Source organism: Ammospiza caudacuta, chromosome 3, assembly GCF_027887145.1.
Source record: "Ammospiza caudacuta isolate bAmmCau1 chromosome 3, bAmmCau1.pri, whole genome shotgun sequence".
Lineage (NCBI taxonomy): Eukaryota > Metazoa > Chordata > Aves > Passeriformes > Passerellidae > Ammospiza > Ammospiza caudacuta.
Window position 1 is genome coordinate 48749076 of NC_080595.1, and position 13960 is coordinate 48763035.

Here is a 13960-nt window from a genome sequence, read left to right on the forward strand (position 1 = left end):
AATAAGATGTCCTAGTTAATTTTCAAGGGAATGTGCTGACTGATCTGATATCTAATAACTCCAAAGCTATATTTGAAATTATTATGGCTGTTTAATACACAAATATTGGAGGCAAAAGGAGAGGGGAAGGGAAAACAACTGAATTGTGTATTGAGTGTGTATGTGCAAACACACATATGCAATACCCAAAAGAAATTTATGGAGTTTTTAAATTTTTTTTTTTCTTTTTGGAAGGCTGCCTTTAGTTTGATTTTGTTACTGCCTCTTGCTTAACAGCACTGACACCTTTCTGCAGGTTACTTCAGTGAGTGAATCATGTGCATGTTTTATTGCTGCAAAAAGGGACCTTTCTCTTTAGAAAACAGTTAGAATTTCTGATGCAGCCATACAGTAAATCAGTCCTGTAGATTTAATTTACTTAGGAACAATGAAAAGGGGATTTGATGATCTGCCAGCTTAGTAATACAGCTTGTGCTGCACGTTAAGTGGTACTACCAACAAGAAGAGCTCTTCGGGATTATGGAAGATGAATTTATTTAAGAGATATCACCTCAGTAGTAAAGTTGATAAACATAAGGGTGCCTTATTATGCATTTGTAGCAGATAAATTTGACTGTAGATATGAACAGGTACACTTGTACAACCCAAATCTTATTTTGTCAAGTCATGATTTCTGAGAGCAGGAACTGTTTGTAGTGTTTGACAGATTGAATCAGGAGGTTCATATTGTATTCTTGAAAGTAGGGAACATTATGGAAAGTGTTGCTCTCCTGTGCTTTTGCTATATGTTAGAGACAGTGCTAGAGGGTTACTTTTCTTGGGGTAGTGTTTAAGTCTTCTTACTTGTTTTACTGTTTCATACAGTGAAATAAAATTTTCTCCATAGCCCAGTAATGTATCTGGAGATAAGGAGCCAGTTCAGGGGTAAATAATCTTTTTATGTAGCCTCCAGCTTGCAAGGGTTGCATGGTATCTGTGAATAATAATATTTAAAATGGCTGGATACCCATTCAAAGATGGCTATTGAAATTCATTATTATTCTGTAGAAAGATATGTAGCTTTCTTAACAGCACACCCCCTATGAGATGCTCTGTCTTTACCATGTATAGAAGAGCCCTAAAACACCTAAATAACAACTAAATAATTGAAAAAATGATGCAGAATTTCACCAGAGATGGAAGTAAGGTCAGGACTGGGACTGGTGTTTACATTCCATTTATAGAGAGCCACAGTTACAATTATGTTCAGGAATCAGCTACATGTACAGTTCCTTCTGTTATCAGTGAGAACTGTATTGGTGAGAGGGACTGTCATCTTGATTTCACATTGCTTCCCTTGGCAACTTTCATGGGACACACTACATTGAGTAAAAACATCAATGACAGCTTTACCTGTGTAGGAGTTTTCCCCATGTTTCTTTGTTTACTTTCAGGGAATCTTGCAAATGCTAATTTACATTTTATTACATTTTATTTGTGTGTGTGTTTAAGATACTTGCTTCATATCTAACCTGTGTGGAAGGTGTGGAAGTTTTTTGAAACCACAGGTAGTCAGAAGAATTACTGGTTTTTGGGTGATGAAATGAGAATCGTAAGGTTATTGAAAACAATTTTGATTTTGGCTTTGCTTAGCAACTTATGCAACAGCTTGTGGATTCCTTTAACTCAACCTAGTAATTGTCCCTATTAGAGCTGCTAGGCTTTATCATGGCACATATCTCTATATGTAAATGTGATTTTCCTATTTATGTGTTGTAATACACATAATACAATTATGTTCTGTTTAGTGCTAGAAAATATTTGCATTATTGTCCATCTCTAGATTTGCACTAGCAGAATTGACATTTATCATGTTATCTATTATTGCTATGTCGTCTGAGGAGTTGATGCCTTGTCACTTAAGAGCCAAGTTGTGAAGATAAAAATCTGGATTTCAAATTATGGCTAATAGTGTTATGTCATTAAATTTATCATGTCTAATGTAAATACACATGACAACCAGTCTTGTGTACATGTAGTAAAAGCTTCCAAAAGTGGTACTGAAGGCTGATAATGTGTCTGATGGACAGTAGTTCCTGTAGATGGTGCTCCGGAGTTTGCCATGTCTCTGAAGAACAAACAGCAAGAATAGACATTTTTTTATATGGGCAGCCTAAAGAAAAGTGAGGAACTACTTGATATTTTGTCCTTATATTTTTCAATATGTGTTATGTTCATGTGAATCAGAATCACTGACCAGAACTTCATGTTTCTTGTTGATAGAAAAGAAAACATTTTGTTAATAACTAGGTGAAATGAATCTGCATAGTAGTTTATAGCTGTGGAAATTGAAAAGCAGGATGAAAAGAAATAGAAGAAATAAAAGATTTTCTTAGGTTTTTAGACTGTGAAGCTGAAATCAAGACAAAGAAAAATTAAAATGTGCCTGCAGAGCAGATGTATGGGAAAAGTGCCCTTGCCCATTCTGGGGAATCAGGGAAAAAAATTGTAAAAACAAGTCACAAATATGTTCCCTGTGCTAGTGAAACACAAGATGAATGCAAACGTAAAACTGATTCAAAAAGTAAGACAGAAAAAATAATCCCAAACCAAAATACCTTAAATTTCATGAAGCTATGGTGTCATATTGTCAGTTCTCATATTCCAGAACCAGAGTTTTCTGAATTTTAAAAATATATTAATTTTATCTTTAAAAGAAATCTATGACATACACTTTGTGCATATTTGTAGGTTTTTTCCACTATTAGAGTTGCATGGACAAGCACTGTATTACTTTTGAAGTAAGAGTCTCTCAAAATACAATGAATAATGACATTTTAGGAGGAATACCTAAAATAGTGAGACTTAAAGTAAAATTGGCAATACTATGCCAGCTCAGCAGAGAGATTAATGAAGAGCTGGCTGTCTGACTCTGACTCTGTGGAGTAGGTTGAGTGTTGCTTAAAAATGTCCATGACTATTAGAGGGCTTTTATTTTCACAATTATACTTAAGATACATTACTTGGTGACATACAAGATGTGATGTGCTGTTGATGATTGCTTTCCTTTATAATGTTTGCTCTTAGGGTTTTTGGTTTTTTTTTCCCACAAATGGTTTCTAATTCAGTTACAGAAGAGAGCAGTTCACCGATATTCATTCTGAATAACCCACATGTTCTTTCCTCTTGTTTTAAGGATTTCTACCTGTGTGCAGCCTGGGCCCATCTCAAGTGGGAAGAATGAACTTTGGAAAAGATGTCAGTACTCTAAAATATTTCACTATATGTGGCTTACAGGAAGGGTATGAACCCTTTGCTGTTAATACAAACAGAGACATCACCATATGGCTGAGTAAAAGGCTTCCTCAGTTTCTACCAGTGCCACAGAACCATGAACATATTGAGGTTTGTGATACTAGTGAAATGTTTCTAGACACTTGAATATGTTTGAGTTATGTCTCTACTTCTGTAGTTCCAAACAAGATTTTAATGTGATATGTTGACCCATTTCTGGATGAATCTTACACCTGTTACAAATTCCTTACATTCAGTAGGGTTGCAGAGAATGTAATTGTTTGATTGGCAGTTTTTCTTTCTACAAAACCTGTGACCTGGGTTAATTTGACAATCTGAGAGACAAATTATACAAGATGTCCTCATTAAGAGCTCCTTGTGCAGTGAGAGCTGTGTAAGCAACTTCCAGAAACAGAGCATTTTATAGTAACAGATACCATGTGTTCTAGTGCACACACTTTTTAATTTTTCCATAGCTAATTAGTTTTGTTTGTAATAAATATTTATTAGCGAATTGTGTCAACACTTATGTCGCAACCAGTTGTGCATCTTGATGGAGCTGAATTCATGCCTTGTAAGTTTTCCATGAAATTCTTCTGAAATGGTATAAGAACTCTTTTTCAGCTAGTGTGTGTTATTGAAAAAACTGTTTATGTTCTTTCATATGTACATGCATGATTTTTATTCATTGGTCTGTGTTGTTTAGGACTGAGTTGAATTTGTGTTGGAAAGGATTATGGTGAGAGGCATAATTTCTTTGTGACTTTTTTTTTGCATTTTAATAATGGAGCAAGAAAACCACTTCTCATAGTATTTATTCCCCTTCAAAATGGCAGCACATGATTTCAATGCATTAGACCGTGGGCACAATGCTGTTGCAAGTTTTGCAAGTCATGGATGCTTATTGTGGAAATAGAAATTGAATATTTGTATGGCAGAAAAAGCATCAGCTTTAAAAAAACAACATCTTTATGTTTCATAGGTGATGAGAATTGATGGCACCATAGACAGCTGCCCCTGTCTGAAGGTCACACAGAAGTCCTTTGGTTCACAGAACAGTAAAACAGATGTCATGTTTTTTCGATTGAGCATGCCCATTGAATGTGCTGAGGTGTTCTCCAGATCACCTGCAGGAGGGTTACCAGGCTCTGGTCTTTTTGGCCCAAAAAATGACTTGGAAGATTATGATGCTGATTCTGATTTTGAGGTTCTAATGAAAACTGCTCATGGTCATCTAGTTCCTGACCGAACAGAAAGAGAAAAAGATGCCACAAAACCAGAGCTGAATAACCATAAGGATTATGTTCAAGAAAAGCCCTCACGTCTTAAACAAAGGTTTGTAGCTTGCTACCTTTTCCCACTCCTCCCCCTTCTGCTTCTCAAAGTAGTGGAAAATGCCACTCATGTCTGACAAACCAGTCATGTAACTTTTGAGTATACAGTTTAAGGTCAGAAATAAGTGCTTTTAAGAATAAGCTTGTCTCTTTCTATTTCTGAATAATTTGCCTTTGTGACTGGGCTTTTAGTAGATATTTTAATTTTAATTTTTTTATTGCAGATTTATGCTCAGGAGGACAAAGCCAGATTATAGCATGAGTCACTCTGCACGGCTTACTGAGGATGTGCTAGCAGATGATAGGGATGACTATGATTATTTGATGCAAACTTCCACGGTATTGTAATTTAGGATTGATGTTTTAGCTGTTTGGGGTTTTTTAGTTGTTTAGTTTGGGTTTTTTTAATACTTACTTTTTTTTTTGGTTGTTGTAAGAATTCCAGAAACAGTCTAATTTTCAGTTTAAGTGTCTGTGATAGTTCTGAACTTCTACTTAAGTTGAGACTGTTTTGTTCATTTTATTTTGATTTGATTGTCAGACTAAAGCCATTTCCAAATGAAAACCTACAAACTGGTTTAATCTGTATTTGAAACTACTGTTGATAACACTAGGCATAAAAGAGGACAATTAAACAGTTTTAGAATGATGGAATACATTGGAAAAGGTACATTAAACTAGTAGGTCAGTGTTCAAGACCATTTGAAAACATCTCTACTAATTCTTCAGAACATTTATTTAATGGAATTCCATAAATTCCATTTATTTAGTGGAATTCCCAGTGAAAGTTTTTTGCAGGTTTTTTAGATCTTTCTCTGACAAGATCAGCTCCATTAACACTGATTCCTCAATGTTCAAAGGAAAACAAACTCCTTGTCTGGATGTGTTCTTCTCTTGCTAAAAGATATTAGAGACTGAATTACCTGCAGTATGAAAATTATAGTTGCTGTAGCAATACAGCTTACAATGCCATGATGCAGAAGCCTTCAATAGAAGCATATAAACTACATTTAATCTTGTCCATTTTTTTGTTTTAAAATGCATATTTTGTTGACTGTGTTTTGGTTTGTGTTTATAGTCTTTGTTGCTTTGCTTGGTGAATTGCACTTGAACAAGGCTATGCTACTTTTAAATAATATAGCATTTTCAGATTTAGGGTAACAAATTCTGAATCAAACTGATATGCTGGGGAACAAACACTAATATTTGATAATATTATTTTTTTATTAACAGTACTATTACTCTGTGAGAATATTTCCTGGTCAAGAACCTGCTAATGTCTGGGTGGGCTGGATTACATCAGACTTTCACCAGTATGACACAAGCTTTGACTTGGACAGAGTGCGTACCGTCACAGTTACACTGGGAGATGAAAAAGGGAAGGTTCATGAGAGGTTGGTTACAATTTCCTTAAAAAGACCTGTATTTTATACCCGTACAAGCAACTTGCAATTTATAAGGTGTAAATCCACTCCATTTAATGTAATTGGATTGATGTAGAAAAAAAAATTAAAATGGCAGTAGTAGGGAAAAGTGTTAATTTAATTGTTACATGCTCTTGCTTGTGAAGAAAGAGTGGACTAATAGTCTAGTCAAATCAGTAGGTACTGAAAAGTAAAATAGTACAGCTTTCTATATAGTTTGAAATTATGATCCTGTAAATATTGACTTATGAGGCCAAAATCAGTACATGAGCTTGTCTCAGCACTTCAGATTATTACATGTACCAGAAGCTTTTCTTATGCTTAATGTTAAATGGTTTAAAACTTTGACTTACAAAGCCAGTTTCATCTTTGTTATTTTACAAACGATGTGGACTTTTTAATATATTGTCATCTTAAGCTTTTATTTTTCTTCCCGTTATGATGTCCATGTTTCATTGAATTTTGGCAGTGGTTAGGATGTGATCCATTGTTTTTGGCCACAAGGCCCTATATGTTTGCACCCATGCAAGGTTGTTCTTAGTATGTTGCAGAAATTGTGCACACCATTCATAAATAAATTTATCTTTTGACATTCAGTATAAAACGCAGCAACTGCTATATGGTGTGCGCAGGAGAGAGCCTGAGCCCTGGACAAGGACGCAATAATAATGGCCTGGAGATTGGTTGCTTGGTTGATGCTGCCAGTGGCCTGCTGACCTTCACAGCTAATGGCAAGGAGCTAGGCACATACTATCAAGTGAGTATTTTTTTAGAATGTATTGCAGCAAGAAGGGGGAAAAATGAATCCTTAGCCTACAGCATTAGAGGCTTTAGTACAAGACTCTAGAGAAAAAGTGATCATCACTGCTACGGCAGTAATTTGTCCTTTTGTTTGATCTAGGTTGAACCAAGTACAAAGTTGTTTCCTGCTGTATTTGCTCAAGCTACAAGCCCCAATGTTTTCCAGTTTGAATTGGGAAGAATAAAGGTAATAATAATGCTGGGTTTTGTGCAGGTTTAGGACTAAGAAATCATATAAAATAAGTTTATTTTTGCCATTTATTTCCTGTGACGTGTTCTTGGTATTTGGGACATTTTCTATGACTCCAAGTGCTTGCACTATTGCTATTTTTATTCTTAACTCAGTTTTCAATACTTAATGAATTTAAAATACAGTACATTGAATAAAAAGGGTGTAAACTGATCAGAATTTTCTGAGTCTTGTCTTTCATGGTGAAACAAAATCACTTAGGTTGGTAAGGCAAATCTTTTAGTTTCACAAACAGAGAATGGATGACTAGTGTATCTGAAGAATTTGGTTAGAGTTTTAAAATAAAACTGAGCTGAATTTTTCTACCTTGCTTTGGATACTTGGATGTCTAAGAAATCAGAAGAGGTAAAAGAAAAGTGGAGTCCAAGGAAGTAACCACATGTGGCAGTCAAGTTAATGTTTCAAATTCAGCTATTCTTAAAAAACAAATATGGAAAATGCTGTCTTGCTGCTAATCTTCCAAGAGTTGCTTGTTTTAAAAGCTAGTGAAAATGCTGATTTCCTGTTTTACTTGACTTTACTATATGTTGACTATATTTCTGGATAAGAAATGCAGTGTTTGGTAAAGATGAGGAAACTGATTTTCTCTTCCATTGGAATTTTCCAGAATGTAATGCCATTATCTGCTGGATTATTCAAAAGTGAACACAAAAACCCGGTCTCTCAATGTCCCCCACGTCTCCATGTCCAGTTTCTGACTCATGTGCTTTGGAGCAGAGTGCCAAACCATTTCTTGAAGGTGGACGTGTCTCGGATCAGTGAACGCCAAGGCTGGATGATACAGTGCCTGAATCCTTTACAGTTCATGGCCCTTCATATTCCTGAGGAAAACAGGTTGATGTTTGTTTTGTACTGTACCAGAATTATGTTGGAATTATAAACCTAGTCATACAATTGCATCTATGTAAGAAAGGCCCAAGGTCTTCTCTGTGTTTATAACACAAGTAAATACAGAGTGCGTTTTAATTAATGCTAAAAATTATATAAATTTCAGTGTTTTAAAATATCCCTTCTTTTACTCTGTTTCCAACCTCTCCCAATTTCTCTCCAAACATGTCAATAGTACATGTAGATTTTAAAAGTAAATTAAAGAAACTCTGCTTATGTGTTATTAAAGATAATCTGTAAAATAAGCAAAAATCTGGTTATGTTGAGATTTTTCAAGATTTGTGACCGATTTAATTATTCTGTTCCCTTAATTTTTCTAAATCTAATTGAAACAATTGAAGAATTTAATTCTGTGATTTCCTTGATACCCAAATTTCTGAGCATTTTGCCAGTGCCTAAAGTGAAAACAAAGTCACCAAGAACCCCAACACTGAACCTTCTTCAAATGTACTGGTTAGTCTGTTGCCACTTTACACCCCAGATTTAAAGCCAAAAAATGATATAAATATCTTAACTCCAACTGGTTTTAAAACCCTAATTTTCAGCTATGTGAATTCTTGTTCGTAGTATAAAAAAATGTTCTGTGTTAAGTAAATAATTTTTTTCCCACTGAAAGTAGTTTAAGTAATGATTTTAGGAGTGACTTGAATACATTTGAGATTACCTTTTGTTATTAGTCTTGATTATTACATTGGCAGTGTTTCTCACATGAAAGCTGAAATGTGGAAAAAAAAACCCCATCCCTGGAACTGATATTGTGCTGACGTTATCCTTAGGGAGAAGTTTGAATCCCTTAAAAAGACATTTTTGCCTATGTGATTTACTGTGTTGTTTTTTCTTCTCCCCAGAACAATTGATATTTTAGAGCTGACAGAGCAAGAGGAATTGCTGAAATTTCACTACCACACCCTCCGATTGTATTCAGCTGTTTGTGCTTTAGGCAACAACCGAGTGGCCCATGCTCTGTGCAGCCATGTGGATGAATCTCAGCTCCTCTATGCTATTGAGAATAAATACATGCCAGGATTATTACGTGCAGGATATTATGACTTGCTCATTGACATCCATCTCAATACTTATGCAACTGCCAGGCTGATGATGAATAATGAATTTATAGTTCCAATGACAGATGAGACCAAGAGTATTACTTTGTTTCCTGATGAAAACAAAAAACATGGCCTTCCTGGTATAGGACTCAGCACTTCATTAAGGCCAAGAATGCAGTTTTCCTCTCCAAGTTTTGTAAGCATTAGCAGTGAATGCTTTCAGTTCAGTCCTGAATTCCCTCTGGAAATTTTGAAGGCCAAAACCATAGAGATGCTGACTGAAGCTGTCCAGGAGGGAAGCCTCCACGTCAGAGATCCAGTTGGAGGTTCTACAGAATTTCTGTTTGTTCCTCTCATCAAGCTCTTTTATACCCTCCTAATTATGGGAATCTTCCACAATGAGGATCTGAAACACATCTTGCAGTTGATTGAGCCCCGAGTTTTCAAAGAAGCAATGAGCCAGGAGGATGAAATTGATTTCTCAGAGAAAGAGTACAGTTCAGATGAGCTCAAGTCAGAAGAAGGAGAAGGAGAAACCAGAGGGGAGCAAATGCCAAAGGAAGGACTCCTTCAGATGAAACTTCCAGAGCCTGTTAAATTACAGGTAAAAGTACTGTCTTGATAGTGATTGCTCCTGTTTTTTTTTCATGTGGTAATTTATTTATTTTCAAGGAATAAAGCATTTTGAAATTAATGTTTTCAGCTAAATAGAGATGTAATTTCCTTACAGAAAATGAGAAGACTTAATATCTTTCTGATCATACAAATTTTCTCACCATAGAACAAGCAACTATGGTTTCATTAAAAAAAATGACTTGCTCAATGCCATTAATAGCGAATTCCTCCTTTTTATGGATTCAAACAGAACAGAAATTCCCTAGAAGAAAGGGATAAATCCATTCTCTTGTAGCTTTAGTTATGTCTTAGGCACATTAATCCCTTGCAGATGTCAGATATTCTGGTGTAAGATTGCTTCACATGTAGTAAATAACAGTATGAAATGATCCAGACACTTTATTGGATAGTAACTTGCTGTAGGAAATCCATCCTTACTTGCCTAATATGCAGAAGATATTTCTTGGCTTGCCAACTCATGTCTTACAACACTGTTTTCTCAGATGTGTCACCTACTCCAGTACCTGTGTGACTGCCAAGTGCGACACCGAATAGAGGCCATTGTCGCATTTTCTGATGATTTCGTGGCCAAGCTCCAAGAGAACCAGCGCTTCCGGTACAATGAAGTGATGCAGGCCTTGAACATGTCTGCTGCCCTGACAGCTAGGAAAACAAAAGAATTCCGATCCCCTCCTCAAGAGCAGGTACAGCTCACAGTGGACAGTTTCTTTCCTGTTGCGCTTTATTTGGTTTTTATGTTGCAGAATTCTGTTTGATTTTAAAGTTTTTCCTTTTGGGGATCAGTGTAATTTTTCTTTTCTTTGTATTCTCTAAGATTAACATGCTGCTGAACTTTAAAGATGATAAAAATGATTGTCCTTGCCCTGAAGAAATTCGGGATCAACTCTTGGATTTCCATGAAGACCTAATGACACACTGTGGTAAGTCTTGTTACTGAATATTTTTACTTTTTAAATTTTATTAGCTTTAGAGGCAATTTTAATAAGAAATTTTATGTAAGAAACATCAACTGAATAGTCTGTAAATTACATGTAAAAATTTTAATTATTATGAAATAAAAATAATTAGCTTTCAATCAAAACCAAGGAAATATTCTTATCCTTATCTGGTTAAACTAGAAGGGAATGTTGCATATTTTGTTTCATAAGCACCTGTTTTGCAGGCTGACAAACTCAGTTCCTTCATTCTGTCCTTATGGGGCAAGCAGTCCAGACATCAATGGGTCATTGTTTGATGCTTTCCAGCTTTTCAATATTTTTCTTGTGTTTGGTAATAGGAAATGAAGATTAAATAAATAATTTAGATGAACATTTGAAAGGAAAACAAGGTTTATCTTTTGATTCTTTCAATTTTTCCTTAGTTGTTTTACATTGTTCTCCTCTGTTCAAATTACTTAACGTAATTCTTTTCATTACCTTTTTCTGGTAGGGGAAAATAGGAATTTGCATTATCTACAAGTAGAAAATTAATTTTGTGAATCATCATAGAGCAGAACTAATTACTCCATGTATTGCACAATAAGTAAAACAGTTACACATCCTAAGTCCGATGTTTTCTTAGTCAGCCACCACTTGGGGATTCACATTTTGTGGAATGGTTAAGAGACAATATATTGAAAGTTTGCAAATCAAAAAAGCACAACTAGAGCTCAGGGAGTAGCACAACTGTGGGAAAACATGTTTCGTTTGGGTAATTTGAGACCATCTCTGTGTTCCAATTGATAAGACATTTCAGTGTCTTTACTGTTCATTAGTTTGGTAGAGAAGACTACTATCCAAATAATTTTGTAATATGATTTAGTGTGTAATATGAATTTACTGATGATCATTGAAGTGTAGTATAGTGTGAATTGCCGTGTTTCAACAAAGTGTAACAAAATAACTTTTAATATAAACGGAGTTGTATCTAATGCAAAAAAATCAGACAACTAGAACCAGATGCAATAAATTTAGAAGAATGATGTTGTGTCATGAAGAAACATCCTATAAAATTAAAGACTGCTAAAGAACTCTTCACAAAACCCTTAACTTCAGAAATTGTTTTGGAAAGTAAAAAATCCAGAAAATGGTTGAATGACATTTTTACTTGGATTTAGTGTAATAGGTGCAGGTCAAGATTTTGAATTCCTCTGCAATGTATGCATGAATCAATAAGTTTAAGAGAAATGAGCTGATAGGAATCCCATGAAGTTCAGCACTGAGAAGTATAAAGTTCTGCATCTGGGAAGGAATAACTCCTGCAGCAAGGACGGGATAGCAACCAAATTAGAAAGTAGCTTTGCACAAAAGGTGGGGTCTTCAGTACAAGAGATACATGGCCATACTGGAGTGATGGAGCGATGTCAGGGAGGAGGCATCAAAGATAGTTAAATTCTTGGACCATCTTTTGTACAAGGAGAGCATGAGAGGACTGGGGTTTGACTTGAAGAGGAAGCTCAAACGGGGGTGCTATAAATGTATATAAATACATGTTGGGCAGGGGGCTTTTAGAAGGCAAAGACACACTTTTGTCAGAGATGTCTAGTAACACAAGTTGAAAATCAGAGAATTCTATTTGTTTGTTACTGTAGGGTGCTGGAACTCAAGGATAGGTTGCTCAGAGAGGTTGTGGAGTCTCTTCACCTTAGGAGATATTCAAAACCTCACTGGACATGGTTCTGGGCAGCTTGCCCTAGTTGGACTTGTTTTGAGCTCGGAGGCTGGAATCTAAAGGCTCACTGCAAAAACAACTGTTCTGATTCTGTGAATCCTCACATTAATTCTTTTTACATTTTTATAGCTTATTATAGTAATGCCGTGAAAGAGCACTGTATTGTGAGGGTGGCTACTTTCTTCTGACTGATCACTGGAAAGTATATTTGTTGTAACACTTCTACTTTCACTTCTTTTATATGTTTTACCTAAAAATCTTCACTACTATCACTTCAACCACACTGTATCTCTAGGGACTTTATCTACACTTTTGGGCTACATATGTCCAAAACACAGGCATCAGTGTTGGTGGGGAAAAGTGAATACTGGGGAACATGTATTTATTATATGTTTTATATGTAACATCATACAAGTTATACACTAAATTGCCCAGGTATCTGTACTTTCCTACTTGGCACATATGTCTGTTCTATACTTGTTCCAAATGCTGGTTAAGCATGTCCCATATAAAACTCAGAGCAGAGCAACAGTTCAGTTTAATTATGTTTGTACACACAAGATGTCTGTAGCTTGTTTAATTTTATTCTTTCACTACTTGGTGCATTTATTTAATTTCAGGAATTGAACTAGATGAAGATGGAACCTTGGATGGCAACAGTGATTCAACCATTAGGGGTCGCCTCCTATATCTTATGGAAAAAGTTACATATCTGAAGAAGAAACAAGATGAGAAGACAGTTGATGAAGAGGATAAGACATCCTGTAAGTAAAATGAAATCAGTTTATTGCAACTTAATTACAAAAGGGAAAAAGAAACAGACCAGGAAGTTCTTCACACATTTTCAGCCAAAACAAGGTGTATTTTTAGTGAAATAGCTGTGCACTTTAAAGTTTGTAGCTTAACTCAAAACAAGCACAGATGGATTTATTAGGCAGATTTGTTTCCCAATGGGATGTAGAGGAAAATTCTTTTAGCAACACTTCTGCCCCATTTCCTTTGTTGGTTCATAAATTTTTCAGAATATATCTTGCTTTTAATAGAATGAGTACAGACTTAATAATTGTAGCAAGGTCCTCTTTTATGATAACTTCCTCAGCTGCAGCAGCTTCAAATCAGTATTTGCATGAAGATTACCATATGAAATAATCTGTCATTAGACTGTAATTAGCAGAAGCCTCCCCACCCAACCTAAAATTCAAGATTTGCTGACTGTAACTGCTATTCTCATTTTCTGATACTTTCTGCCTTTTCATCTTGATAAGAATCACTGCCAGTGGCATCCTAGTTCTGCAGTTGGTGCCAACTGACTATTTCAATTTTATGTATCTTTTTATTTGTCAGTGTTGCCTTTATTTTTATCTTTTTCCCATTTTTTTGTTGTATGTAGCACTTTTGAATGTCCTTATTTTTTATGTGATAATTAGAGGCTAGGTCTGTGCAGAATCTCATGATGAATCTTATCTCTTCCTTTTTTTTCCTTGTAGTAAGCATAAAAGCTCTATAAAACCTGATTCTCTCTTTCTCATATTAGTAAACAGACTATTATATTAAACAAATAGACCCACAGTATAACTGAAATACAGTATTGCAGTTATCAAAACAGGAATAAAGTGTTTGCCTGCTCCCAGGATTCTTCATGGAAAAAAAAAAAAAACA

At 35.4% G+C, this 13960-nt stretch overlaps 1 protein-coding gene across 1 annotated transcript in view; it reads left to right on the forward strand.

Annotated features, from left to right (window-relative positions):
- Window positions 1-13960, forward strand: part of RYR2 (ryanodine receptor 2) — a 380761-nt gene that overhangs the window by 241604 nt on the left and 125197 nt on the right. Inside the window, exons 29-39 of the mRNA XM_058801183.1 lie at window positions 3176-3384; window positions 4256-4608; window positions 4832-4946; window positions 5841-6001; window positions 6629-6788; window positions 6933-7019; window positions 7690-7916; window positions 8819-9620; window positions 10135-10335; window positions 10467-10572; window positions 12922-13065. Coding sequence (XP_058657166.1) covers window positions 3176-3384; window positions 4256-4608; window positions 4832-4946; window positions 5841-6001; window positions 6629-6788; window positions 6933-7019; window positions 7690-7916; window positions 8819-9620; window positions 10135-10335; window positions 10467-10572; window positions 12922-13065 — 2565 coding nt within the window. The remainder of the gene's footprint in view (window positions 1-3175; window positions 3385-4255; window positions 4609-4831; window positions 4947-5840; window positions 6002-6628; window positions 6789-6932; window positions 7020-7689; window positions 7917-8818; window positions 9621-10134; window positions 10336-10466; window positions 10573-12921; window positions 13066-13960) is intronic.